The sequence below is a fragment of the Myripristis murdjan genome, chromosome 12, assembly GCF_902150065.1.
Source record: "Myripristis murdjan chromosome 12, fMyrMur1.1, whole genome shotgun sequence".
NCBI classification, from domain to species: domain Eukaryota; kingdom Metazoa; phylum Chordata; class Actinopteri; order Holocentriformes; family Holocentridae; genus Myripristis; species Myripristis murdjan.
Window position 1 is genome coordinate 29120984 of NC_043991.1, and position 26447 is coordinate 29147430.

At 41.8% G+C, this 26447-nt stretch overlaps 3 protein-coding genes across 6 annotated transcripts in view; 1 reads left to right on the forward strand and 2 right to left on the reverse strand.

Annotated features, from left to right (window-relative positions):
• Window positions 1-1762, forward strand: LOC115368615 (alpha-(1,3)-fucosyltransferase 7-like). Its single transcript, XM_030064812.1, has one exon. It carries the CDS (start codon window positions 1-3, stop codon window positions 1063-1065), a length of 1065 nt encoding a protein of 354 aa, XP_029920672.1. The 3' UTR covers window positions 1066-1762.
• A 323-nt stretch (window positions 1763-2085) lies between these two features.
• pou5f3 (POU domain, class 5, transcription factor 3) lies at window positions 2086-6489 on the reverse strand. The gene is made up of 5 exons (XM_030066020.1): window positions 5382-6489; window positions 5118-5229; window positions 4759-4889; window positions 4153-4317; window positions 2086-4031 (listed from the first exon to the last, which is right to left on the reverse strand). Exons 1-5 carry the CDS (start codon window positions 6144-6146, stop codon window positions 3789-3791), a joined length of 1416 nt encoding a protein of 471 aa, XP_029921880.1. The 5' UTR covers window positions 6147-6489; the 3' UTR covers window positions 2086-3788.
• Window positions 6490-11075: 4586 nt separating this feature from the next.
• The window catches only part of npdc1a (neural proliferation, differentiation and control, 1a), a 34790-nt gene continuing 19418 nt past the window's right edge, over window positions 11076-26447 (reverse strand). The window contains exons 3-10 of one of the 4 annotated variants that reach the window (XM_030065159.1): window positions 15757-15867; window positions 15264-15494; window positions 14701-14767; window positions 13088-13178; window positions 12858-12937; window positions 12569-12668; window positions 12385-12476; window positions 11076-11721 (exon numbers count right to left, since the gene is read on the reverse strand). In XM_030065159.1, the coding sequence (XP_029921019.1) occupies window positions 12405-12476; window positions 12569-12668; window positions 12858-12937; window positions 13088-13178; window positions 14701-14767; window positions 15264-15494; window positions 15757-15867 (752 nt within the window). In that variant the 3' untranslated portion in view covers window positions 11076-11721; window positions 12385-12404. Of the gene's footprint in view, window positions 12477-12568; window positions 12669-12857; window positions 12938-13087; window positions 13179-14700; window positions 14768-15263; window positions 15495-15756; window positions 15868-26447 lie in introns of all 4 variants that reach the window. The other 3 variants (XM_030065157.1, XM_030065160.1, XM_030065156.1) reach the window with 3 other exon arrangements.

Below are 26447 nucleotides of genomic sequence, written 5' to 3' on the forward strand. Positions count from 1 at the left end.
ATGAGGAGGCCTCTGCTCCGTTGCTTCCTCCCCGTTTTACCTCTCTTCTTCTTTGGTGCATGGCTGACAGGATTCCAGATTCTAGACCCCTCAGCCCTCAGTAACAGTGACTTTATCAAGCAAAACATTAACAAAAATGTGACTGTCTTAGTGTGGCACTGGCCCTTTGGCTCTTCTCACAGCCTGAGGGGTGATGTGTGCTGGAACCTCTACCACATCCCCCACTGTAGGCTGGTGGAAGAGCGCTCCTTATATAACACATCAAATGTGGTGGTATTTCACAATAGGGAACTTATACAAGGTCGCCAGAAGCTGCCCCTTCACCTTTCAAGGCCACCAGGTCAGATGTGGGCCTGGATGTCCTTGGAGTCCCCAGCCCACAACGGTAACCTGCGGCCCTACACTAATGTCTTCAACCTTACCATGACCTACAGGAGGGATGCTGATATCACTATACCCTATGGGGAGCTGCTGCCAAAGATCTCTGATAATAGGGAAGGTACAGTGGATGGTGTTCACCTGAATAAGAGCAATCTGGTCTGCTGGGTGGTTAGCAACTATAAGACCCACCACAGAAGAAGCCAGGTGTACAAAGACCTGAACGCAGTGGTTCCTGTACAGGTCTATGGTCGCTGGAATAAGAAACCCCTCTCCTTGAAATCCCTCTTGCCTACTATCTCTCGCTGCTACTTCTACCTGGCCTTTGAGAACTCACTCTCCAAAGATTATATGACAGAAAAGCTGTGGAGGAACGCCTACCAAGCAGGGGCAGTGCCTGTTGTTCTGGGGGCACCGCTGAATGATTACAAGGCTGTGGCTCCGCCCAACTCTTTCATCCACGTTGATGAGTTTGCATCTGTAGAGGGGTTGGGCAACTATCTCAAACAACTGGCAGAGGACAAGGAACGCTACGCAAGCTATTTCAGTTGGAAACAGCACTGGAAGGTGAAATTGTACACAGACTGGAGGGAGAGGCTTTGTAAGATCTGCACAAAGTACAACAGTTTACCTCATCATAAGGTTTACTCTGACCTGGAAGCCTGGGTTAATACTTTCAAGAGTTAACCACACGACATACACACACAGAGATGTGGTACATGATACACGCTGCCAGTGCATATCTTTGGTATTGTCAGCACCCTAGCATTTTTTGACACGCACATGCACTCCTACTCACTACACTCTCCTCTGACTTCATTTCCTGTAGCAAGCTTCTCTTTTGGGTCAGTATTTTTAACACAGCTTTATCACTCCCTACATGTTATCATTGTGCAAATAAAAATCAAATCAAGATAATAAAGTAAAAAAGGGTAGAAATACAAGGGGAAAGAAATGAGTATTCCATGCAAAACCCTGAATAAAACTGTATCCCTGATATGTAGCAAACATTGTGCCAAGACATGATGAGAAAACTAAAGATAGAAGTAAAGATAAGAAGCTGGATATGTATACACATCAACATGCTTTAAATACTGAAATATTCAGCAATGTGCATGTTATAGTTTGAATTAACTGAACCCTAGCATGTGTTGTTGTGTTGCGAGATTATCCATAACCTCCCATGTTTGGTATGCATGAAGGGTTTTGCTATCCATCTTGGAAAACGTTAAAACAGCTGAAATTTAGACACTGGAAAAATTGTGCACAAAAACTGAAACATAAGAAAATATTAAGTTGACTGCAATATCAATTTATGTCCTTTTTTTGATGGTGATCTTATTTTTGACCTCATTTTGGAACCACATGTAAACAGAGGTCACACAGCTGTGCGACCTGTGTACGGTATATATGTTTAATTGTAAATGGCGAGGACAGTTGATTAAATTAAATCTAATTAAAATACAGCCATTAACAGTATGCCTGAGTGACTTTTGTATACAATGGAGTAAGTTTCTCAGACACACTTTTAATATTTTGTTTAAAAAAAATGTTCAAAGGAAGCCCATGAAGTGAGGCCACGTCCTCACACCACCAGCTATGTACATGTTTGGTTCCTTAATTTATTAATGCTGGTTCATTTTTAGTTGTAACTGTAAGACATGCTTGCCCAGTGGAATATCATCGAACAACTTTTGAAAAATAAAACAGCATTTACACATTTATTTTGTGAGATGTGCAAAAATGTCACAGGGAACACAGAATTAAAAATGACGACTCTTCAGCATTAATATGGAAAAAAGTCAAGAAAGCCAAAATATGAAGTCATTTCATTAAATTACTAGGTACAGAGACACAGGTTAGGTTTTGGGTGCTTGAGTGAAAACATTTCAGGGTAGCGAATGTTTCAATAAATTAAAATATAATCCATTTACAAAGAATTGATTGAGGGGTAAAGTTACATGAAATGTGTCACAACCAAAATTGAAATGACTCCAGCTGTTACAAGACAAGCAAAGATTGTGACAGACGAGAATGCACAAACTCATGACAAACTCATAACATTACTCCCTGGTAGTATTATTAGTATTAACAATGAGCTGCTGTTGCTTGATAAATCTCATCCACGTTTTTGCCATATAATCCCTCAAAACATTAGCTTGAATCTTACCACCCCACCGTAGCTGAAAAGGTTTGCATTTACATAGGTGAGATCTGCATGGGCAAGAGGGACACAAAAAACTCAATACCCAACATTATAAAAACATTAAACCACTTTGTGCAAAAGCATTATTTAATATAAAAAAGCACCTGAAATGGAAAATTTACACATTCTGTGACGATAATCTCAGTCAAGCTGGTCTCTCCCTAAGATAAAGACAAGGCTTATGAGATAAATCCTGGGGCTCCAAAGTGATTTCACAGTGGTATGGGATCATTTTATTGATCCTTGTACATTAAGGAATTAGAAAGGTCATTCATTTAAAAAAAAAAAAAAAAAAAAAAGTTTTTAAAAAAATGTTGACTTTGTCAGATGAACTCCAGGTTTCATCACTGATCAGTGGATTATAGCCTTGCTTTTCCAGTTTGTGGCAAATAATTTTGTAATTTCCATCCACATATTGATTCAATTGCCTAAGACCTCAACATCTGAATTCTGAGCTTTGGCATGATATGCCTTTTAAATACTAAGTTAAAATTTCATTGGCCTGAGCTCCCCACATCTGCACCACAGAAAAGCTAATAAGGATTTTTAGTAATTCTGAGGTGCTGGCAGGAGTACCTTATCTCCATGACCCTGCACAGATTTTTAAAAACATCTCCATTCCATGATTGGACCTTTGGAGTTCCAGGATTGGCAACCATCTAACCAGGTCTTTTTTTTTTTTTTTTTACACCAACATTAATCATGAGTCTGTGGTATAACTAACATTTACAGTGTACCATCTAAGAATTCAAGAATAACAGAAAGACAGGCTGTTAACATGAAACACTCAAGCTCAATGCTTATTGACATTTTGAGTTGAGTTTTGAAAACGGTTTACCCTGGTGAGATTGTTCAATGATTGTCCCACGGCAACACCACACCCAATAACTTCACTCTGACATAAGTGAGAAATCAGAGGTGATGGGACTCTAAATCATAATTAGGCAAAAGGAAGTGGTGTATGGCAGCCTTTCAAGAAGTTCCGCTATCAAAACAGGAACAGGAAACCACATTCAGCTTGATCCATCTATGGCAGTCACCAGATGAGCCTCCTCGCTGTGGAGGCCGCCGCCCTTGAGCCAGAGATGAGCAGCCTGTAGCGTGACTAGATGTAGAGAGTCTCCAGCATGGGTGGGCGTTGAATAGATAGCTCAGTTAGGTGGAGAGGGAGTCTGTGGGGCTCGCCAGGACGACCAAAACATGTTTATCCAGTCAGATGACTCACCAGTCCAGGGTGCAGGGCCTGCTTGAAGACGTCTGGCCGGTGAAGGGGGGGCATATAGAGTGTAGGAGGGGCTCCAGGGTAGCCCTGGCTGGGAATTGGGGAGGGGGCCATGTTGAGTGTGGGAGGACTCTGCTCATAGTACTGGCCTTCACACTCCTCATCCAGCGGCAAGGCCAGTCGTTTGCCCTTCTGTCTGCGGTTACAAAACCACACACGTACCACCTGCCGAACAATATCAGAGAACAAACATATGACCAACTTGACACTGATTTCATGCAAGTTATGTCTTCTGATGCAAATGGCAAACACCGTCACTGACAGAATTTCTACATATTGATCTTACATCTCTCTCTAGGCCTAGGTCATCAGAGATGTGTGTTATCTCCTGGGTGGTAGGTTTGGGACACTTGACAAAGTAGGACTCCAGAGCAGAGCGCACCGTCCCCTCCAGGCTGGTCCTTCTCTTCCGCTTTCTGGTGTCTACAAAAACTCGCTCGATTTTGTACATCTGCAAAACCAGAAACATATTAGTGTGGGTTGATGCTGTGCCGAATAATCATGCTGCAGTGTATATTTGCCACTTATCTGCATATATCTGATATGGTTAGTACTTACTATCTAGACTGACTATGCACTGAACTAATTTGGGGCCTAAATGTCTTGCCCATGGTAATTGCCCTTGATTGGTGTCATGTACATGTACGTGGTGTCATCAGCAGGAGTGTAAAACCACGTGCCACACCATGCACCCCCCATAGCTCATGGTGCGAGACCCCTGCTATACAGCCAGCAGATGGCAACATTTTAAGCTTTACATAACAGTGAGCAAGTTGGTTAGGGTTTGCACAACAGGGAGTAGCAACCTGAAAAGCCAGCCCAGTCCCTTAATATGATCATAGTCAGTCTGTTGATTAAAAAGCGGCAAGGAATAGGTGAGTGGCAGACTTACATCCTGGGGATTTTCTGAAGTTTCAGCCTCGTTGAGCCATCTCTGAAGAAGGGGCTTCAGCTTGCACATGTTCTTAAAGCTCAGCTGGAGAGCCTCAAATCGGCAAATAGTTGTCTGGCTGAACATCTTACCTGCACACATACACACAAAATGTCACAAATACAAGCTTGATATAAACTTCCTGTATCACACCAATGTATCCCGGTAAACAACTCCATTTTCAGGGGGTGTAGATATGACAAGATCTGAGAGTTAATCCTTTAACAAAATGAGTATGAGTACAAACTCCAGTCCCCAAATGTTCAAATTAAACGTTTGTTCACGACATGCGTAAAACTTCACGTTGGGTCCAAACTTACCATATAGGTTTCCCAAGGCAAGGCCAACGTCAGCTTGAGTGAAACCCAAGGTTATGCGTTTGTGTTTGAGCTCCTTGGCAAATTGTTCCAATTCCTCAGTAGTAAGGTTCTCCTGCAGGAGGTGGAAAGTGAGGGATCAAAATCTCAATAGGCCTAAATGGGACTTTTGACATATTTAAATGTTATCTGGTAATGTGAAATGTGCGTGATCTAAATGCACTGAGCTCAAACTGAAGCCATGACCCAGTGAGAGTCCAATATTACCTCCTCCTCAGAGTCGCTGCATCCACCGGTGGAGGACCCGCTGCTCCTTGTGGAGGCCGGGTTCTGCGTCTGCGGCGCGGTGACAGGCTGGGTCGAGGTGCCGCTGAAAAATGCATTTCCTGGAAGCCCGTTGCTTGGTGGTGATGGGGACAGAGATGGTGATGATGCCGATGAAGTTGAGGGAATTTGATTATTACTGCCGGGCGGTGTGATGTGGGTGAGGCCGGACCACAAGGATGGGTTCCAATGGGCCGAGTAGTAGACTCCATGCGCCATGGCGGCGGAGGTCGGAGGCGTTGGGTACTGCTGAATCTTTATCTCCGTAGAGTATTCATCACCGGTGTCCTTCTCCGTCTTTATCTCGGGCATTTTAATCTGTTCCCTGGTTTCGGCTATAGGAGGACTCAGGTTTGTAGGCTGAGTAGCGGCTATCACCCCGGGCACCTGGCCCGTGTACTCTGGCGCCGCGAATGGATACCAATGTTTGGGCTGACCAAACTCTCCAGCCTGCAGGTCAGATCCCCTGTAGTCCCCAGTGACCGGGGGGAACGGGAAAAAGCTCTGAGTCGGTGGTGCTGTGATCCCATTGTAGGTGCTTTTGTTGAAGAGGAGACTCGGGTCTTGCAGGGCGCCGTGGGGAAGTTGGAGCGACCCAACAGAGCCCAAACCGTCCTGAACCAGGCCGTGGGAATAAGAGTTGGCCCGGCTGAAGTCATACGGTCGGCTGTTGCATTCTGAACCCGGGCTCTGAGATCGCTCTGACATTTTCCAAGTGATGCAGTGGCCTATAAGATGACTAAAATAGGCCCGTGGACAGAACTATAATCAGCGGCGATTGGTTGTAAGCCTACTCATTCGTTCCAGCTTAACCCAATTAACAAACCTAAAAGAGAAGTCCTCCAGTAGTGTGTCCAGCAAGGCTCTGTGGACAAATCCGTTGCAGAGATGTTAGGTCTACAAGCAGCCGTCTCTTTGGTGCTAGATGAGTCTAATCACCGACAAAGCTACACCGTAGAAAGTCCATTAAGTCGCGTTAGCACCGCCACCCACCCCACCTTGAAGCTCGACTGGTCCTCTCTGGCCTTGGCTCCACAGGTTTTCCTAACCGGGGGGGTGCGGGTGGGAAAAGGCCTATCTCTTCACCCATTGGCTACCAGGGCCAGTTGCGCACAGCTGATGGTGAATTTGTGAATGACCTTGATTCTTCCCCAGATGGTAGGCGTGTCTTCACACACCACTGAAACCAATTTGCCTCATACCACTGTTTTCTACTATCAGTCGAATTTAGGCGTAAGTGCAATGCGAAATCATCGCGCAAATATTCACTGGCCTATAATCTTATTCACCATTTCAAGGTGTAATCCATCCACCTGGACTATTTAGAAGGCCTATTTACATTGCTAAATAGATAACGAGTAGCTGCTCTGTAAGTGCATACGTTCCCTAACACTATAACCAGCTCACCTCATGAATCATTATGCTCAGTTTGTTTAAATTATTCAGCCTTAAGGAGATGCCTTTGATATTAAAAAAGTGAGGTTTCACCATGGTCTGAATTCATTTCAGTCACTAACATTTGAATTAACAAATTGTTGATAATGTAAACTTAAATAAGTATGACCAAACAAATGAAAATGCTTAATTCAGCCACATTTGATTGGAAACCACAAAGAGCGCAACAGCTGTTGGATATGCTGATTAATTTTACTTAAACGATTTGACAGCACAACATGAAATAGCTCCGATAAATAAATAAGTAAAAGACAAATGTAGCAATGTTTTACACCAGATTTAATATTTATTTCAGCTTTAATAATTAAAAAAAAAAAAAAAAAATACTGACTAAGCACTGATGAGAGATTTGTAACAGAAGAAGTTAGGCCTATTGAACAGGGTAGTTTTGTGAAGCTGCGATGAAAATTTTTCGTGATATATTACGCATAACAACAACAACAACAACAACAACAACAACAACAACAACAACAACAATAATAATAATCAATAATAATAATAATAATAATAATAGTCAAGCCTTTTTCTAACAGAGGTTCACCTGTCCTATCCCAAGAAATTTCTCTAAACAGGTTGAACTGCACTGGAAACAAGTCAGACAGATCATAGATCTGTCTTTTTACATTTCTTTAGGCTAAACAAATTTCAGTCGGCACTGGACTACATCATTTGATAAGATGCACGTCTGTACAGTGGCCTATATCGGCAGAGGTTGTAGACAAAAATAAAAATAAAATGAAATAAAATAATAATTTAAAAAAAAAAAAAAGCTTGCAACACCAGGACTCGATTTTGAATCTGGAAACTGGGCCATCTCTGACATTAGAAACCTAACCGAGACTAGAAATAGAAGAGAACAGTCCTCAGCATTAAGGTGAACTTCTGCCACTCAGCCTTGATCGGTGGCCATTGAAAGGGCTGGATGGCCGCAGCATCAGTACAGATGTGCTCCCCCAGTGCGAGTCTTTGGCTACAGATTGCAGCAGGAAGACGCACTGCGGGAAGGGAGAGGGGGTGCCATTGTACGAGCAGGCCCCGGGGCACCCCGTGGATTTCAGATCCCGAGTTGCGATGGTCGACCATTAGCTCCTTTTCAGATTGGAACAATAAGTCTCAACCCTTTGATTCTTCCCCACACCCACCCCCTCTCTTGAAACAAACACCACTGAAGTTTCACTCTCGATGCCTATACGGGTGTAAGAAGGGACGGGTTTCTTGGCCTGCTCTAGTCTTGTAGTAGAGGAGTGGTATCATATTTTGGAGTAAAGTCTGGCATATAATGTTCCAATGCTCCAAAACACAGGTTCAAGTACAACAAAGTCTGCAGATGTAAAGCTGCTGTTTTTATAAATGTAGTTTATAATTCTTTAGGCCTAAAGACTGACCCTGCTTATTGTCCACAGATGGCATTGAGCTTGAAATGAGCCTTGCTAGAAAAACTATGAACAGTAGCCCAAACCCTTTAATAAACTGAATACCATATTAGTAAAAATACTTCTACATGGATAATTTCACATAAGTGTAGAAGTCTATAGAAATATTGGCCATACAATGTATTTAACTATGAAGAGTAAAAGCAGTCATTGTGAAGAATGGTTCCTATCAGAGTTTTAAATTATGAGCACATTGACCTATAGGAAGTATTTTAATCTTGTATGTCCGACTGCTCCATACTTTTGCCAACTTCCAACTCTAATAATACATTTTATTTTATGGTCTGCATGCAGAGGCATACTCTGCTGAGTAACTCCATCCCTTAAAACGGAGGCATACCTACTTGCAACTTTGTCACAAGCTGCATATGAACAGAAATGAACCATTCAACCAGAGAATGATTTTCACTATTTAGGTTGTTCGGTTTGATTCAATATTAGAGGAGATCTAGAGGCTGGGGGAAAATGCCAAAATACAAATAAATATATGGAATTGTTTTTTCCTATCGTAAATCATCTGCGGCAAAAATAATCTCACAACCCCCTGGGAGGGGTCCCGACCCCCAGGTTGAGAACCCCAGCTCATTCTGTGCTATGACCAGGGGATCCATACTGTCCCTGTTCTCCCAGATACAAAGCCATGTAGATACAAGACCAGGGGACCTTGAGGAGACCACAGGAGTCTGTCAATAGCTCAAAAGACATCAAACTCCAACTACATAGGCATTGTCCTGGGCCATGGACTTGGGAGAAGAATTGTCATGCAAAAGAAAGACAGTGAGCCAGATAGTAGACCTTAGGCAGGGCTTCAGAGAGAAAGGGACAGGAGAGCACGGGGCTCTGAGGGAGTCCAAAGGAGGGAGGGAGGAGGGGGAGGACGGCCGGTCCTGAATAGCCTGGTACAGTGAGGAGGGGATGAGTGAGCTGCTAACTTGGGATTTAGCTGAAAAGCCTCCAGATGTCTCAGATCTTGTCTTTAGCTCCTTTTAAGTGGCCTCTTCAAGACACCTCAGAGATCTGGCCTTTGCTCGCCGGGCAGCTCCAGTTAAGCACAGCGAGAGGGAAAGTGTGACATAAAAGAGGGCCTGTTGACACGGTAACAGTGTTGCTGTGTTGTCGAATACAAGTTGCAGCCAGTCAAAGAAATGAAGAGAAAACCGCCTCTAACTTGAATTTTTTTGACCAAAACATGCCCTGCAGTATCAAATTATATATTCATTCGCTCATGAAGTTAATGCTTCTTCCAATTCTTCATCTTCATTATCATCATGAACATCATCATCATCATCATCTTCTTGCCATCATAACAGACTCATGCATTCAAAGAATAGCAATACTGGATATACATATACTAATAACTATAATAATGCTGATAATACAGATAACAACAACAATAGTAATTATGATCATGGAAAAACAGACATATTAGAACAGTAAAAACAGTAAAAATAAATAAAGAAATAAAGAAGAATAAAGAAGCTGCAAAATTACTGTCAAGTAAAATAAAGTCTATAGCAGTATAGTAACCCTGCATTCTCAGTAGCAACCCCCCTGCTGAACAGCACAGTCTTTTCCCCCAAACAAGTCTGATGGCTTTTTGATTTTCTTCCTAACGGCCCTGTCTTGACACCCACCTTCACCCACCCCGAGCCCTCATCTGTTGGCCAATTGGCTGCCTTCCTTCCACTCTCCACCGGCACAATGGCCTTTAACGGCCCTTGGCATGTGGCTCAATGGGGAGAGGAGACTGACCCATCCCCTCCCTTCACACACGGACATACAAACACACACACACATAAACCCACACAGAGATAAACACAAGCATTCTCTCTGCCCCCACAAACGCTGCACCATACACACACTTTCTGGGTGTAGTCGTATGTCCCGTGTGAAGGTAAAACAAGGTCAAACAGGATCATCAATGCCACGCAAGCAAGGAGAGAAGAGGTTTGAGGTGGCGAGGCAGACGGGTCAGTGATACGTTGATAGGTGCAAGGTTGCTGGAGACAGAGATCTTAAGAAAGGGAATGCTTAAAGCAGTCTTATCAGTTACACAAGACAAGATGGCTCATCACCATATTATTTATTATCTGTTCACATGGAACATTGTTCTGTGACATGGCCTCTAATTTTGTCCATCTCTGTGGGATGACCCAGTGAACTGACAAGGATCTGGTTTTATTGCCTTAGTTAATCTCATCTGTTGTGTGCTTTATTCCTTTGCCGCTGCTGTTTCCTGTTTTGAATTTGTTTGAATATTGGCTTGACACACCTCGGCTGGTACCAACAATGAGCATTATCATTACGATAAATCTGTTTCTATAGATTTGGAAAACAAAATAAACCTTACAGAAACTCTAAATCTGATACATTGTGTAAATAAGACAGCGTCAGAGTTGGTGCAAAGTTTATTTTTTCACTTTGATGGAGCTAGGCTAATGACTCCCATAGACTTCAAGTCTTTATGCTAAGCTAACCCGTAAAGCTACCCATAGGAACCGAACCACTGGATGGATAAAAGGTGAAAATGGTGTTGAATATCTTGTCTCAGTCAGGGGAAGTTGGAAAAAACATTGGAATATTCCTTTAATCAAATCATGCAACTTTTACAACTGTTCAAAACTGCTGACCTCACTATGTACAAACTACAACCGAGTCCTGTCACACTACACACTCAAGCAGTATTCAAGCAAATGATTTCTGTGTTCCTAACATGACACACATAAAAAAGGGAAAGCGTCGGAGTCAGTTTCACATGTGGTAAAAAGGTTTATTTCCAGTCCTTGGGTCTGCATGTACAAATATCTATAAAAGGTGAACACTCTCACTCTTTGTATGTACATGTTGCAGCACGAGGTTAACTTGGGACTGACAGGGAGAGTACTGAGAGAGCAGAGATAATGCAAGAGAGTGATATTTACCACTTTCCCATCTGTCAAGATATATGTCTGAAATTTCATCCAAGTGGTTACAAATCACTTTGCCATGCCTCCTCCAACCACAGGGTGCATACATACAGGAGGCAGAGTGAAAGTATCAAAGCATTGTCATGATTCAAACACATCACAGTCAAACCATGCAACAGACATCATCAGGTACTTCATTTCCATATATATTAATATATTCTTAAAATCTATATGTGCATTTTATATGAGAACAAGTAAAATTTGCAACACCAATGGTAACATTTTTAATGCAAAATCTTGTGTTGGGAAGTTTTTTTTTTTTTTTTTTTAAAGAGGTATCACAGATATGTGATTTTAGGTAGAGTTTTTCCCGGGTATCTATAGGGAATCTGGTTTAGCTACTAGCTATGCATGACAAGAGGACAGGGCACCTGTTTTGCAACTTACTGGTGTGTGTGTGTGTGTGTGTGTGTGTGTGTGTGTGTGTGTGTGTGTGTGTGTGTGTGTGTGTGTGTGCACGCGCACTGTATGTCTGCTATTGTGTCACATTCAAAAGGAGGCTTTGGGAAGTAGCTGCTAAAATCAAGAAAACAACAAAGGCAAGCGAGGGCAACACAGAACATGAAGGTCAAACGAGACAAAACCATGGTAAAACATGAAAGCTTCATGTTAAAACACAGAAATGACCCCAAATGGTGAAAGAAATACAATAACAAAGGGTCCAACATATTTACTATTAAAAGTAGTACTTGAGGATATTCCACCAAGGAGGATTAGAGCCTTAGCCAGATAACTGTGGAAAGGAGGATGCTATATCCTGCTGATAGTGATTTCAATCTGTAAAACAAAGATCCTGTCATTTATAATGAGGCTTTCTAATAATAGGCAAAATTTCAGAAGATATTCAGTGGCACTTTTGAAAGTTATCTGGCTAACTTGCTTATCCTGCTTTGTGTAATGCTCCCCTGGGGGCTAATATCGTAAACAACCCAAAAGAAAACAACCATGTAAGACCGAAGCCAGAAGGGCTTAGTTTAGATGGCTCATCATCACCTCATCCTCTGCCAGGATCCTCCAATTCTATTCACGCAGTACAAGATAATGTGGTTTCTTCTAGGGTAGAAGAAATGGTGTGTGTGTGTGTTCATGTATTTGTGTTAAATGTACAGCATTCATTTGTGGTTCCCCTGAACAGGTAAAGTGGAGTCATCAAACAAAGGGTTCTTCACCTCCATCTCCCCCGTCTGTAAAGGAGGAAAGCAAAATCAGCACAAACAGTATTCATGAATGTTGTGCGTGTCTGCATGTGTGTTTGCAAATGTGTGTCCACACCCACCGGTGCAAGTCCAGGGCACTCATACACGGTGAAGTCTCCTCCCACCTCCTCCTCATCTGACGTGACCTCAGAGTCAAGGACTTTCTGTTCTGGTTTGGGCCTGACAAAAAGACACACAAGTTCAGTGTCTGTGTGGGAGAAGGGGCACGAAACAGACAGCGACAGGATGTAGGTGATGTTTTGAATTGAGAAGAAAACAAAGATAAAGAGATAAAGAGATACAGAGAGAAAGACAGGCAGAGAGAGAGACAGACAGACAAAAACAGAGAGAGGGAGGAAAACAACTCACTTTCCCATTGACAGCATCTGTTGTTTTTGATGTTGATAGTGATACATTTGAGCACTTTGGGCCAGAGACTTATCACCGACCTGAGAGGGAAACAACAGAAAGGCAAATGAACATAGCAACAGACATGATGGACATGTTAGAGAACAGAAAGTTCAATTCATAGTGCACATCCACAAATTTGACAGTTACTGCTGAAGGGAACAGGGAAATGTGAAATGCTGAGTGCTTACCGAGGTACCATTGGCTGTAGGTGGAGACTTACTTCCCCCTCCAAACGCAGGGTAGTCCACCTTCTGAGCCAGACGTGATTCATTCTGCAACCTGTAGGGGGCACCATGACTCTGAGTCTCTAGCAGCACTGAGGACCCTGCCACTGAACCTTCCCCCCGAATAAGCCTGTAAACTTTATGTTGCCATGCAAGTAGGCTTTTCTCAGCCCAGACAATGAAGGGGAATCAGCACTGAGAAAATGGCCTGATTTAACAGACTAATGAAAAAAAAAAAAAAAAATTTAAGTTCCTAAATAATCCACCAAACCACAAGGTAGTCTAAAGAAGAGACACAGGTTAGAAATTAACAAAAAATATGTAGATTTGTAAAAAAAAAAAAAAAAAAAAAAAACAGGAGCTCAAAACAATCCACAATCTTGCCTGTACTCTTTTTTTTTTATTGCAACAAAAGCGAACAGCACTCAAGGGCAGAGCACTGTTTTCTGTTAACACTACTTGCCCCATTGCCACAGCAGCCCTGACCTGGATAAGCAGCTAGAACATGAATAAACAGATGATTTCTTAGCAAGCTTGAGAGGCTGCAATATTCAGTGACTGATCTTTCCTGAGATACTGTGGAACGGGTTCCTGCCTACGAGCATTTGGCTAGCATTCAGCAATGTGATGTGCACTCCTAATGAAAATCACATAACTCCCTCTTGTATTTTCTGAGCTCAATTTCAAGAATAATGAAAAAATGCAGGAATAATAATAATAACGTAAATGCTTTTGACAATAGTTGCCGTCAAATTAAGCATTGTATTTGCTTAGAAAGGATGTGCATATTTTCTGATCCTATTAGGAATGATTTATTGTTTATTAAACTACATGTTTCATATCAACCTAGAAGTTTCAAAAGTTATATATAAAAAAAAATAGAATTCACAACAAGTGTGACACAAGCACAGACATGAACATGACCCCTTTCCTGTTTAGTGTTTTACAAAATTCATTTCTGTCTACATAACAGGCATTTCAACACATAAAGTATAAACTGTAGATCTAAATTGCTCTTGACCAGAAAAATATGAATCAGTGGGAAGAAAACTTTCTGTAATGTTAAAATGCAAATTGCCTTCAAGTTCTAAAAGAAATTCTGTTGCTGTTTGTAATTCCTGCTATTGCTTCCTTCATGCTATTTAATACTGTAATTTAATATATAAACCATAATATCCACCTGAATGGCAATTTGTGGTGGTGTGCAGTATTTCAGAACAAAGTGTGATTTTATGCTGAAGCATTTCTTCTTATTATTTCCATTTTTCCTGTTAGAATGCACCACACCAAATGTCTTTACTTTGAAATGTAAATACTATCAAAAGTTTAACTATACAGACAGTACACCAGAGTCCAGGTTTTTGCTTTTTTAATTAATTTGTTTATTTTTTTGGTTCTTCATGCATGCCATTGAAGACTACTTACAAAAAAAAAAAACCCAGAAAAATCAGGCTGTTCTCTTGTATGATATTCTTCTTTTGAGGTAAAATGGAAGCCACTGTAACTACCAAAAAGTCAAAAATGAAATACTTTGGCATTCTCCTGCCACGCCTATGGCTTTCGCTGTTCAGTCTTACCTGACAAAGCAGACAGTTGCGAGGATCACAGCCACAGTGCCAACCACGACAAAGACGGAGATCATAACTGCAGGATGATAGAAAAACCAGGCAAAGACGAGTGAGAACACCATATAAAGGAGCAGAGAATTAACAGAGGGAGTCAGGTGACCGCCTCACTGACCCATATATGAGGCGGCAAAAAAGTGTAAACATGGCATAGTTTATTTGCTCATTAACAGCTGTTATTAAGCATGAAGTCACATCACATACAAACTTGTGAAAGTATGTACAGACACATCAGAAAGCTGCGCGTTTGATAAAACTGGGTCAAATGACATGCACTTTAAGAGGAATGAACATGTCGGAGCAAAAACTAAAGCGTGTTGAGTTGGAATACAGAAAAAACAGGCAGTGAGCGTTCTCTAATAAACAAACTGTAGCTTGGATGACCTGCTTTAGGTTGTATTTTTTGGGATACAATAAAGTAATTTCATGTCAGTGCACCAGTGGAACTGAAGAATAGGGCTGAGGGCATCTGATTGTTTACTGTTATTGTGCTAAGAACACAAAACCATACTCACTGACAATAGCAGTGTCCTTCTTGTGTATTGGGACAGATGATGGTCCACCTCTGTCCTCAGCTCCAGTAACCCTGTGCTGGGGGGTTGAAGTGTTGGGGTGGGCAGAGACTGGGTGGTGGGGGATTTTAGTGGTGGTGTGCAGGGCCTCAGCTGGAGGACGTACTTGGTTTCTCGGTTTCGGTTTAGGAGCATCTAACTGGATTTTACCATCTGTCTGGGAATGGGTGACTGCTAGAAAGAGAGAGAGCAAGCAGGAGAAACACAGTCACTCTCACAGTAAGAAGTCAGAGAAGGAGACACAAAGAGGAAAGCACATAGGGTTCTCCGAGGAAAGGGCACACTGATATTTCATGGAGAAGGATGTCAAATAAAGGCCATAAATCAAACCATAATTTGGGATCCCGTCAAACAATCCATGAATGAACTCTTGAAACCGAGGCAAACACACACTTCCCAAACTTACAGACGGAAATGATATGAATGTTTCTCTCACCATGTGGTTTGGGTTGTTTCAGTGGTTGGACCTCAGACACACTCTGCTTTTCGATGACAGAGTGAAGGTAGTCAATCTCCTCATCCAGGTCAGGATAGGGTACTGCATTGCCTGGAGGACACACAAGATTCAAAGTTTCAGAACTTCTGTGCTACATGTGTCAGTGTTTCTGTGAAATTTCACAGAGTGACTTTGAAAAAAACATCTTACCATAAAATAGCTTTTATCCAAACACTGGACAAACAAACCAGGCAATACTGCTTACCAGTTACACATTTGGACATCCTAATAACTGCGGCATACAGTTTAATCCCAAGTGCTACAAGCAGTGCATACTGGCTTGATTGGTGTCATGCACGTTACTATTAAATTTGCAATTTTTAGCATTTTAAAATGTGTTTACAGCTAAACAATACTGCAACCACTACTACTACTACTACTACTGCTATATTTGACCACATTTTCATGTTGAAATGGGTATAGTTGCGGTAAACTTCTCATTAGAATGGCATGTCCATGTAGGACACAACTATTTATTGGAACCTGATTAACTGGGAAATTATTATTCCCTCAAACATAATTCATGTAAACCTGAAATTAGAAACTTGACTAGTTGGCAATTCAGCTCTTGTGGGGTATGTTTACACTGCAAAAACGCAAAATCTTACCAAGATTATTTGTCTTATTTCAAGTCAAAAATGTCTTATTTCTAGTCAAAATATCTCATTACACTTAAAATAAGACATGATCACCTCAGAAGTAACTTGTTTTTAGACAATTTTCACTTGTTTCAAGTGAATTTTCATTTGAAACAAGTGAAAATTTGCTTGTTTCATTGGCAAAATTTGCCAGTGGAAAAAGTGAAAATTCATTTGAAATAAGTGAAAATTACTTAGAAACAAGAAACAAATTTTGCCAATGAAACAAGCAAATTTTCACTTGTTTCAAGCAAATTTTCACTTGAAACAAGAGACAATTGTCTAAAAACAAGTTACTTCTGAGGTGATCATGTCTTATTTTAAGTGTAATGAGATATTTTGACTAGTAATAAGACATTTTTGACTTGAAATAAGACAAATAATCTTGGTAAGATTTTGAGTTTTTGCAGTGTAGTGTTTCAAGGCCTGAATAACAATTCTTAAATTCTAGTTGCTCATGACTTGTGTGCGAGATGGAGAGAGAGAGAGAGAGAGAGAGAGAGAGAGAGAGAGAGAGAGAGAGAGAGACTGATTGCATATGCTGTCATGTGTGTGATTGTGGCCATCAAAGCAATAATGTGCACACCTCTGCATGTGTGTGTCTCAGAGTTGAGTGTGGTACGATGGACAGGGAGTGTGCCAGTGTGTGTTGTTTGTTTGGGACCTGGTAAAAAGGCAGACAATACCTAAGTGCTGTTTAACAACCCTGTAGCCCAGACAGTTACCCACATTCCTGGAGCAGGACTGGGGTCTCCGGGGTGACCGGGGCTCCCAGTGTGTGTGTGGCCAGGGGAGGAAGCACCACAGGGGGCAGGAGCAATCAGCCAAACCCCTGCCTCAATGGGCTCTACTATCTACGTGCACAAAAGATCTCACAGCTCACTGCTAATGGAGGTGATCAATGTCCTATCTACCTCTACAAAGCTACCCTGCAATATATCAAGTATCCAAACACTTTTGCAGTGAAATCTGGAAAAGAGGGAAGTTAGTGAAAATTTAAAAAACTCAAAGGTGCTCGCCAGATAAGAGCGCATACCATGTGTTAGGGCTGAATCCTGATCACAGCGTCCTGGGTTGGAATGCAACCTCAGGCCATTTTCTGCATGCAATCCCCTCTCTCTCTCCCTCCTACCTTTCCTGTCTCTCTCTCTACTGTGACTGTCAAATAAAGAAGGAATGCAAAAAAAATCTCTATTTGAATTTTTCCACATCCTTGGCCACAGAAGTGCCGCACACTGTCACTTTGTACATCTATGTTAAAACTAAAATGAAATATCAATGAATTTTTCTAGTGTAAATTTCTCAATACCAGTCTTATCTAAATAAATACACATGCATATGCATTATTACATACGGCACCATCACATTAATATTTAGAGTGTTGCCTTTCACCCCAGAAGGCTTGGCCATCTGGCTGAACTGCTGTGTGTGATATGATGTGCCAGCACTTTCACTGTCTGCTTTGTTTTCTCCTTTACCCCCCTCCATCCATGGCCATTTAGTGCGCTCCATAGCAGGTGTCTGTGGAGGCGGGTTGCACCATCTGCACTTTGCAGGTGGTTGAGTGCTCCAAGAGTGCCAGTGTGCTGGCCGGCATTGTGTTGCCAGTCATGGTGCTTGACTTGTGACGTAATCTATGGTTTAAATTTCTAGGATGAATATGACAGAGATGAGAGATTTGCTGATCGATTTGGGTCAATCTGAGTGGATCATTTGATAAAGGTCTGATGTGGGAACTTCAGGTAAAAGGAGCAGAAGTAAATAATTCACGTAACAAGTGGTGGTTGTCGGTGTGTGTGTTCACGCATGTGTGAATTGTTAGTAAATTGTTACACACCGAGTGAGTACACACACCGCTCATTGTGTAAGAGAGTTTTGTCACTAGCCTGATAATGACCAGTAACCCCTTGAGAGGCACCCAGGGGGCAGTCGGGTACTACAAACAAACACTAAACAACTTAACAGGGACAGAAGCTCGCACACATCTGTGCCATTCTCTGGTCCCACTTAAAAACCACTCACGTCTCTGCATCCCCCAGCCACACATACACACACACACACTGATAATCAGAAACACACACCCTTCCTTCCTGCTGTCCTTCCTCACACGTAGGAACCTGATCGCTAGGCCACATATTGCATTAACTGCAATATGTGCAATATTTCAAAGATTGTGTCCTGATTATTTCCACAGCAATTTTGTCTACATTTATGCAGTTGAAAACTTGAGCAAACATTTCCTTCTGCCAAAGCTAGAAACATATCTCATTTGTGTTATTGTGAAGAGATAGTGTCTGGAGCTGCCATTGGATAACAAGTATGTAAGATGCAAAACCAAAACAACCAAACTAAAAGCAAAGACAGCTGTGGAAAAACTCAGCACTTTGAGTGAGCTCAGATGAAGAGCTTGCGTATGAATGTCCGTTATATTGGTTTAAGGCCTCTTGTGTTGTTTGACATGACACATGCCATCGTGACTGCATTCACAAACAAAAGGGCAGCATTAGTGAGGGAACGCAGAGGCTGAGCTCATCAGTCACGTCTGTCAGTGTGAGCCATGCTGGTGTGGATTCTCATACACAGTACATCCAACGACTTGTGCAGATAACACTCATCTCCCACCACGAGGCTTTGCTTTAATTTGTTACCAAACAACTGACCTCCCTTTTTGAGATCTCTGTTAATGCCTGCAGGTGATTCATGTCCAATCTCCTCTGACAAAATTATCCTCTAATATATCCAATATGTGCCAAGGGTGCATTTTGTATTGTACAAATGACTCACTCTGTGTTTACTATGAGGGGAAGCCAGAGATCTCTACTGATGAGGATGTTCTTATATCTTGTATAAATATGGGCTGATATAGGGATATGTTGATTTTCTTGTAATAATGGGACAACATTCACACTGTACATCCTAAGATGCCCTGCCCACAGAGACTACCCAGCGGTTGATCTGTACTTATGGTATCCTGCTGCCCTCTTGTGGGGAATGTGAAGCGGGGAAAAAGCAAGACAAAAAGGCAAAAAAAAAGGAGAATGACATACAGAAGGCAGAAAGAGAGCAGTGTGACAAAGAGAGGCTTTCAACAGGTTGCTTGTAAGCATAATATAACTTATTCTGTGGGTCAAACTGATGGACATCAAAAAATCAAATTCTCTAAAGTGACATCACTTATGTTGTAAGTTTGGAAGCAAAATGTGTTGTGTACTAGTGGTCAAATGGTCTAAAAAGCGTGAGATCTGAAGATAAAGATCCTTGGTAGTCAAACATTTTTCCATTCCATGTACCCTTTGCAGAGCCTCTTGAGAAAAGGTCTACGAGACGGTAAAGTTAAAAGGAAAGGGGAAAAAAAGGTCACAGTAAACACAGAGACTCATATCTAGTTTATTAGGTAGTGTACTCAGATTTAATAAGAGTGGCCAACAGTTAAAATGCAGTTTTCTTTCAATTTTGCCCCTGATATCTAAAGTCAAAAAAGCGAAGTACCTCATAATTTTGAGAGACATCCGCCTGCTTTGCAAACAGTCTGTCGCCACTGACTGTAGTGCCTTGAGTCAGCAAAGAAAATGTTGAATTGCTCTGGCAAACAATAACTCCCTTTTGGCCTGGCCTGGCTGTACGTACGGCATACCACATGCATAATGTCCCATCTGTCTCTCACTGAGTATTTTAACTAGAAAACACCTCTCCAAGGAACATTTATAGTTCACAATAAACCACTGAGCTAGCAGAATTGTGGCTATGATCCAAATACGCTAGATCAAAGCCCATGAAGTGCAATACAAAGTTGGCAGACAGGGTTTTTAAATAGAAAAGGCAGCATTTCTCAATAAGGAGCTGAGGTTGAGTCTTCCTTCAATACTACTTAAACAGATAAAGACCAGTTTTTGACGTTAATGCATTATTATGTTTCATCCCAAAGGTCAGGTCGGTGATGTAAGAAGCAATAAGCTTCACAAAGTCTAGCCATGAGCTGACAGCAATAGGGCAGACTGTGTCATGGACAGATGTCTCCATGGGCATCTTTGCCTGGGTTTTTGGCTCTTTTTCTCACTCCCTGTCTGCTTTCCTTGATGTCTTTTTTTCTTTCACCCATATTTTCCCTTTGTTGTTCACATCGTTCTAATCATGTAATCCAATGTAATGTAAAGGTCTGTTGCCCCTTAGGCACCTGCATAAACACAGAGGCTAGGCTGGCTCAAACAATTAATCCGGTTTAATCGTGACATTACTCTTACAAAATCTTATTACTGGTGTTACAGCCCCGAGACAAACAATGGGATCATGATTTAGAAACCAATATTAGACCAGAAAGCTATAGACCTGACTGACTGATCTTAGTTTTGAAGCACAAAAAAAGCTATGTGTCCACTTCACTGCATGCACCAGACCACCACACATTAACTGGATCTTCAATAGTTAATTAGTAGTAACCCTTCCCACATGCACCTGCATATTTAGTGTATAGCTAGAAAAATGGTGGATGTGAACACAGGGTTTAAAAAATGTTTATTCATAACTGTACTCATCAACAGGTAAGTGCTATAGACAGACTAATGCTGACCAACTAATGCATGCTGTGATTATGAGCAGACAGATTGGTGGTGTCCTATTGCAGTATATAAAAAATACATTTACATAAATATTTACAGCTTGAGTTCTGCAGCCTGCTGGATGAGCTGAATGGCCATTCAGTTATAGTTTAGGATCTAACGTCTAAACTAAACGTCTGTGTTGAAACTACTGAGTTTGACTCTATGGCTGTGCCACTGTTTAGTTGCATCTTGACTTAAGATACACTTGAAAGGAGTCCTCTTAACAAAGCAGTGATGTTTTCACCATCCATGGCTCATAACCCAGCTTAATGCCAGCTATTTGACAAGATAGTGAGAGAAAAGGAGGATTAGCCTAGCTAACACTATTAAGCATCAACAAACAGCTGAGTTATCAAGAAAATAGTATTTGGGTTACATTGTAGTTTCTCTCTGATATTACACCCAGATTTTTGATACACAATAATTAGTGGATTGGATGACTAAGCAGGTAGAGGTAAATATTAGATCAGCTAGAGCAGTCTTTAAAAAACAGTCTTTAAAAACAGGAAAAGACAACACTTATACCGTATCATGGTATTACAATATCCAATATCTCAGACGATATTTAGTCTTATGTCACGATATTGATATGATATCTATATATTGCCCAGCCCAAATCACCACTGGCCCTATTGAAAGTGTAACCATTAAAATTTTAGCAAGGCATTAACATGAACTTAGTGAGAATTCATGTTAAAACTAGCCTAGTCTAAAACTAAAACTAGTCTGGACCAGCCAGCCAGTTCACATATTTTAAAATCAATTTGTAGCCTCACACCCTAGCACCCTAAAATGTGTGTGAACTGATTTGAAGGTATCCCCGCAGAGCCCTCAGATCCTTCAACAGTCATTTCTGTGTAGTCCTCTATCCTAGACAAATTTTTGTAATTATGAACACCCCCCTGCATTCCCTTTTTTCACTTCTTTGTTATGATAGTCTTATGCAGTGGTGGTTCTGCCTATGTTGCCACCCTAGGCAACATAGGCCCCCCCGAGAGTGACAATTTCCCAGGCGGTAACAACCGCTATCGCCCCTCCACCCACGGCGCCCTTCCCAGAGCCGGGGAGGGCGACAAGCAGGGGCACCGGCACCTGCATTGATAACAGAAAACTGCTTAGCAGCGCTGATGATTTTTTTTTTTTTTTGTTTTGGCGCTCGTGCCGCCCCGCACGTGACATGAAAAAATGCCGCCCCGGGCAGCTGCCCGCTTCACCCGTGCCTAAAACTGCTACTGGTCTTATGATATTAAAGCTCTTCTTGAGGCATCTTAGAGATAAACGATGTGGTTTGTGACAACTAGTGGTGTTTTGTCCTCCTCCGCTGGTGACCAAAGGAATTGCAACAACATTGACCGCTGTCTGCCACAGCTTATGGTAGCCTGCAATAGACAGGAAAACAATCTCAAGGAAGAGCATGCTAACTGAAGCAGATATATGACAGAAATATGTCCCGAGGAGGTAAGGTATCACAAACAAAAGTAATAGCTGTTTGTCATTACAGGCTTGGGGCTGCCCATGCGCATACTCACTGTGGCAGCATGCCGCCCTTCTCTATCCATATCAATCAAATTCCATCTCTGTGTGCACCACTTAACTATGTAGACTAAGGAAGATGAACAGAAAAAAGAGCGAGGAGGACAGAAAGGTTGAAGTACTTGAAGACTTAGAGAGGAGCCTGGCTCTGCCTTTAGCAGCTATTTAAGCTCATATAAAGACCTGCCTTCCACAGTCTGTTTGTCCTTCTAATGAACAAAGGACATGGCTTCTAGGTATAGTGTGTTTGCCAATGGGAGTGTACGCCTACATGTCAAATACAAGCAGCTCCTTTACACACAATGACAAGTATTCACTGCCTTCCAGGTTCACCTTGCGTCTACCTAACTCTATCTCAGGTCATTTACAGTGGGTGAAACAGCGAAATAAGCATTCATTCCTACATCATCAGCATTGAAAGTGGCCAACAGCAAGCAGAGCATGGCCACAGCATACACATGAATGCTACAATCCCCCACAAAGATCACAATTGTGATTGAGTGCTAATTAGGGCTGGGCTATAAATCAATTAGATCAATTAATTTATGTTTTAAGTGAATGCAAAAAATGATATTTTGACAACATATGCTATAACATTTTAAAAGCAGCTGAGCACTCTGTCAAACAAACCAAACAATTCATTCATCTACACAGAAGGTGGATGCCCAGGAATGCATGCGTGAATCACCTGATCATGCCCACTAATCAGTTTTAGGGGCTGATGAGAACTTCAGTGTTGAGATTCCAACCTGATGACTACTTTAAGTACAAAGAGGGTACTGTTTGTCTTTGACATCAACTGCTTTTCTACTTTTCTATGCATACTATATTGCTAAAGCTTGGTGGGCACATGAGAGAGAGTGCATTATACAGGTGTATGTTTGTTTGTACCTTAGAATGTATTTTCATCCTGCAGCTCTCTCATGCATAGCATACAAGCTCTGAGCTGCAACACTGAATTATGCATCTTTTCTCTGAAACAGTTCCCTTACACATAAAATCCTCTTTTCTGACTCAGCATCTACTAAATGTCATGTGGTTTCTGTAATTTTTGAAATCTTTGGAAAACTCGTTTTCTTCTCCTTCTTCTTCTTCGTATATATATATAACAGTACACAGCTGTACACTCAACTATGCTGCACAACAAGTAATGCAGTTTGCTGCCGTGGGATATGGCTTCATGAGACAGAAGATAAGATAAAGCTTGAAATCGAATTTTAAGACAGAGCAAGTGTGTGTGTGTGTGTGTATTTCTCCTGAAGAGAAAATACTGAAACCTGATTAGATCAAGTTAACGTCACTACACAGACTCTCTATAAGAGTAAGTTGCATTCAAAGAAAAGTGTGAGTAAAAAAATCAACAGTCGACAGGAATGAGCACAGGAGGAAAAAGAACAACCGTCCAAGCTACTCCAAGGCATGGAGAGTCATATGTCACAAGTCTATATGATTTAATTTGGAAGTAAATACAGACAGGTTTTACGGTTTTCTACCTAAAATAGCAGCATTTTAATAGTCCTCATTCACATAATCAAAGTGTTGGAACAGATTCTGCATGTTGTGAAAATAAAGGATGATTGCTAGTTTGTTTTTTTTATCTGTATGTGATATAGATTGTTTTTGGGCATTCCTGCTTTATTAGACAGGCACATTGGAGAGAGACAGGAAAGACAGGGCAGTAAGAGGAAATGGCAAGGACTGCCGCAAACTAAGACAGTATTCAACATTGGAATAGCAGCGATTTGTTTGCACTGATCAAGTGATCGCCATTGATCTTTGCTACTTTTATACACAGTGTAATGTCTAGGTGTCCCAGTACTTTTGTCCATATAGTGTGTTTGTGAGGTAAACATCTACAGGGGTGCTCAACATTTCTAATGATTCAAGAGAATATCAGAAAAATATAAACAAAAAATGAATATGCTTTGATGGATTGCCTTGGAGACAATAGTACGGTGCAAAAACATGAGTGATGGTAACAGTGGGCTTCAGCATGAATACTAAACGTATATCTCTTTAAGATCTCAGCCCTCTAAAATGGAAACAATATTTTGTCTGGACTGACACAAACCCGACTTCACTTGTGCAGTTTGGTGTCAGTTCTGCTTCTAAACTACAAAGCAGTGTCTGGACAGCGGCTCAGTGTTCTTCTGGTTCGTCACATGAGAGACTCACTCATAATGTGCAGTGTCCCTGACAAACCAAGCAAAGCAAATAGACAGTGTTTAAGAGAGAGAGAAATGATAAAAATCTGGGTCATTCATGCAGCCTGTTAGCGTGTGTTTGTATGTGTGTGTGTGCGCGCGCGTGTGTGTGTACATTCAAGTCAGCGTGAAAAAGAGACAGAGTTGTGTCCCTTGTGGATCAGTGTGTTCTGGTGATCTCTCAGAGGTTTATGTAACCACTTGAGAGAGCTTAACTGAGGCCAACAGTCAACTGCATTCACAACATCTCTCTTGCACACACAAAAAAACACAAACACACACACACAACAGCAGAAATCGGAATCCTAACGATTTACCGGCTTATTTCAAAACATCCTTCAACACTGCTGAAATAAAAACTCTCTCCTGCACAACGCTGTAATATTGATCTCTGCATCGACCCTCTCCTCTCCATGTCTTCTCACATTTATTTCTCTCTCCCTCTCACGGTGCCATCGCTAATTTAATCCAAGCCTGTATCCTGTGCTGCAGACCCAGCTAAATTATTAATCTTGCAGAGGACACACATGCACATACAGCACACACACACACAAGAAAGAGGCAGGACATTTCTATTTCTCCCTCTGATTTCCATAGCTCTGTCTCAGAACATGTCATGCGTGCCGTGTGATAGCATGCCACGTAAATTTGAAAAAGAAAAAAAAAAAAAAAAAAAACATGATTCATTTTCGCAGCTCGGCTCTTTCGCCGAATGAAATTAGATTACGCGAGGGATCTGGAGTGATGGAGAGAGGGCAAGATAGCAAGAGAGGGAGGGAGAGAGGGAGCGAGAGAGAGAGAGATGGAGGGAAAGATGCATGTCATCTAAGTGATTAAAGTCGTCCATGTGCGGGGGTGGTGTGTGTGTGTGTGTGTGTGTTGCAGAGACAGCAGGGGCGGATTAGCGGAACAGTATATCAGACTGCAGCACACCATAGTGGCCACGGAGAGACAGATATGGGTGGAGGCCCGGAGGGAATGGGAGAAGGAGGGAGAAGGAGCGCAAGAGAGGGGAGTGACGACGTCTGAAAGGAAGAGAGAGGAAAAGAAAGACAGGACCTGGAGACAATTAAAGGAGATTGATGAGACATTAAAAGGGAGCAAGGAATTAAAAGATCAAGTGAGAGATGAAGGGGGGGCAAAGACCGGCAGGGAAGAAGGGGCAGAGCGCAGGGATCGATATGCGATTGAAATGAAGGAAGAGGTGGGTGAAGCGAGAGATTAATTGCAAAGAAAGTAGGTGGAGGCAGAGCAAACGTGGAGTACACATGGAAGGAAAGAGAGAAATAATAGGAGAGAGTGAATGTGTAGGTGTCTTTGTCCTTTGTCTCTCTTCATCAGTTCAGTTCCTCTTTCGTCTGACTGAACTGCTCGACCGCCTCAAGTCCTGAAGCCGTCTGACATGATCAGTCCACTTACTGTTGCTGCTTTTGTGCTGCTCACATGAAACAGTGGGAGGACACAACTACTGCTCCATGGGCACGGGATGTAAACAGTTACTACAGGGCTGGAAGCAACAACTGCTTTGAATAAGCTCCATGGTCTGGGGGAATACTCTTTTCTGATTGGCTGGACGGTGTGCGTTAAAACGGAGTGATGAATATGCAGTTTGGCTCAAGTCTAATCACACAATCCCAACAGCAGAATGTTTGGTATAT

What these genes read in the sequence shown, in the direction of transcription:
- pou5f3 (XM_030066020.1), bottom strand. Translation starts at nt 6,146, where the DNA reads ATGTCAGAGCGATCTCAGAGCCCGGGTTCAGAATGCAACAGCCGACCG. An exon ending in GCAGCGACTCTGAGGAGGAG is followed by an intron (nt 5,230 to 5,381) that starts GTAATATTGGAC and finishes CACCTCCTGCAG; the next exon opens with GAGAACCTTACTACTGAGGA. An exon ending in TGCCTTGGGAAACCTATATG is followed by an intron (nt 4,890 to 5,117) that starts GTAAGTTTGGAC and finishes GTATGTGTGCAG; the next exon opens with GTAAGATGTTCAGCCAGACA.
- LOC115368615 (XM_030064812.1), top strand. Translation starts at nt 1, where the DNA reads ATGAGGAGGCCTCTGCTCCGTTGCTTCCTCCCCGTTTTACCTCTCTTC.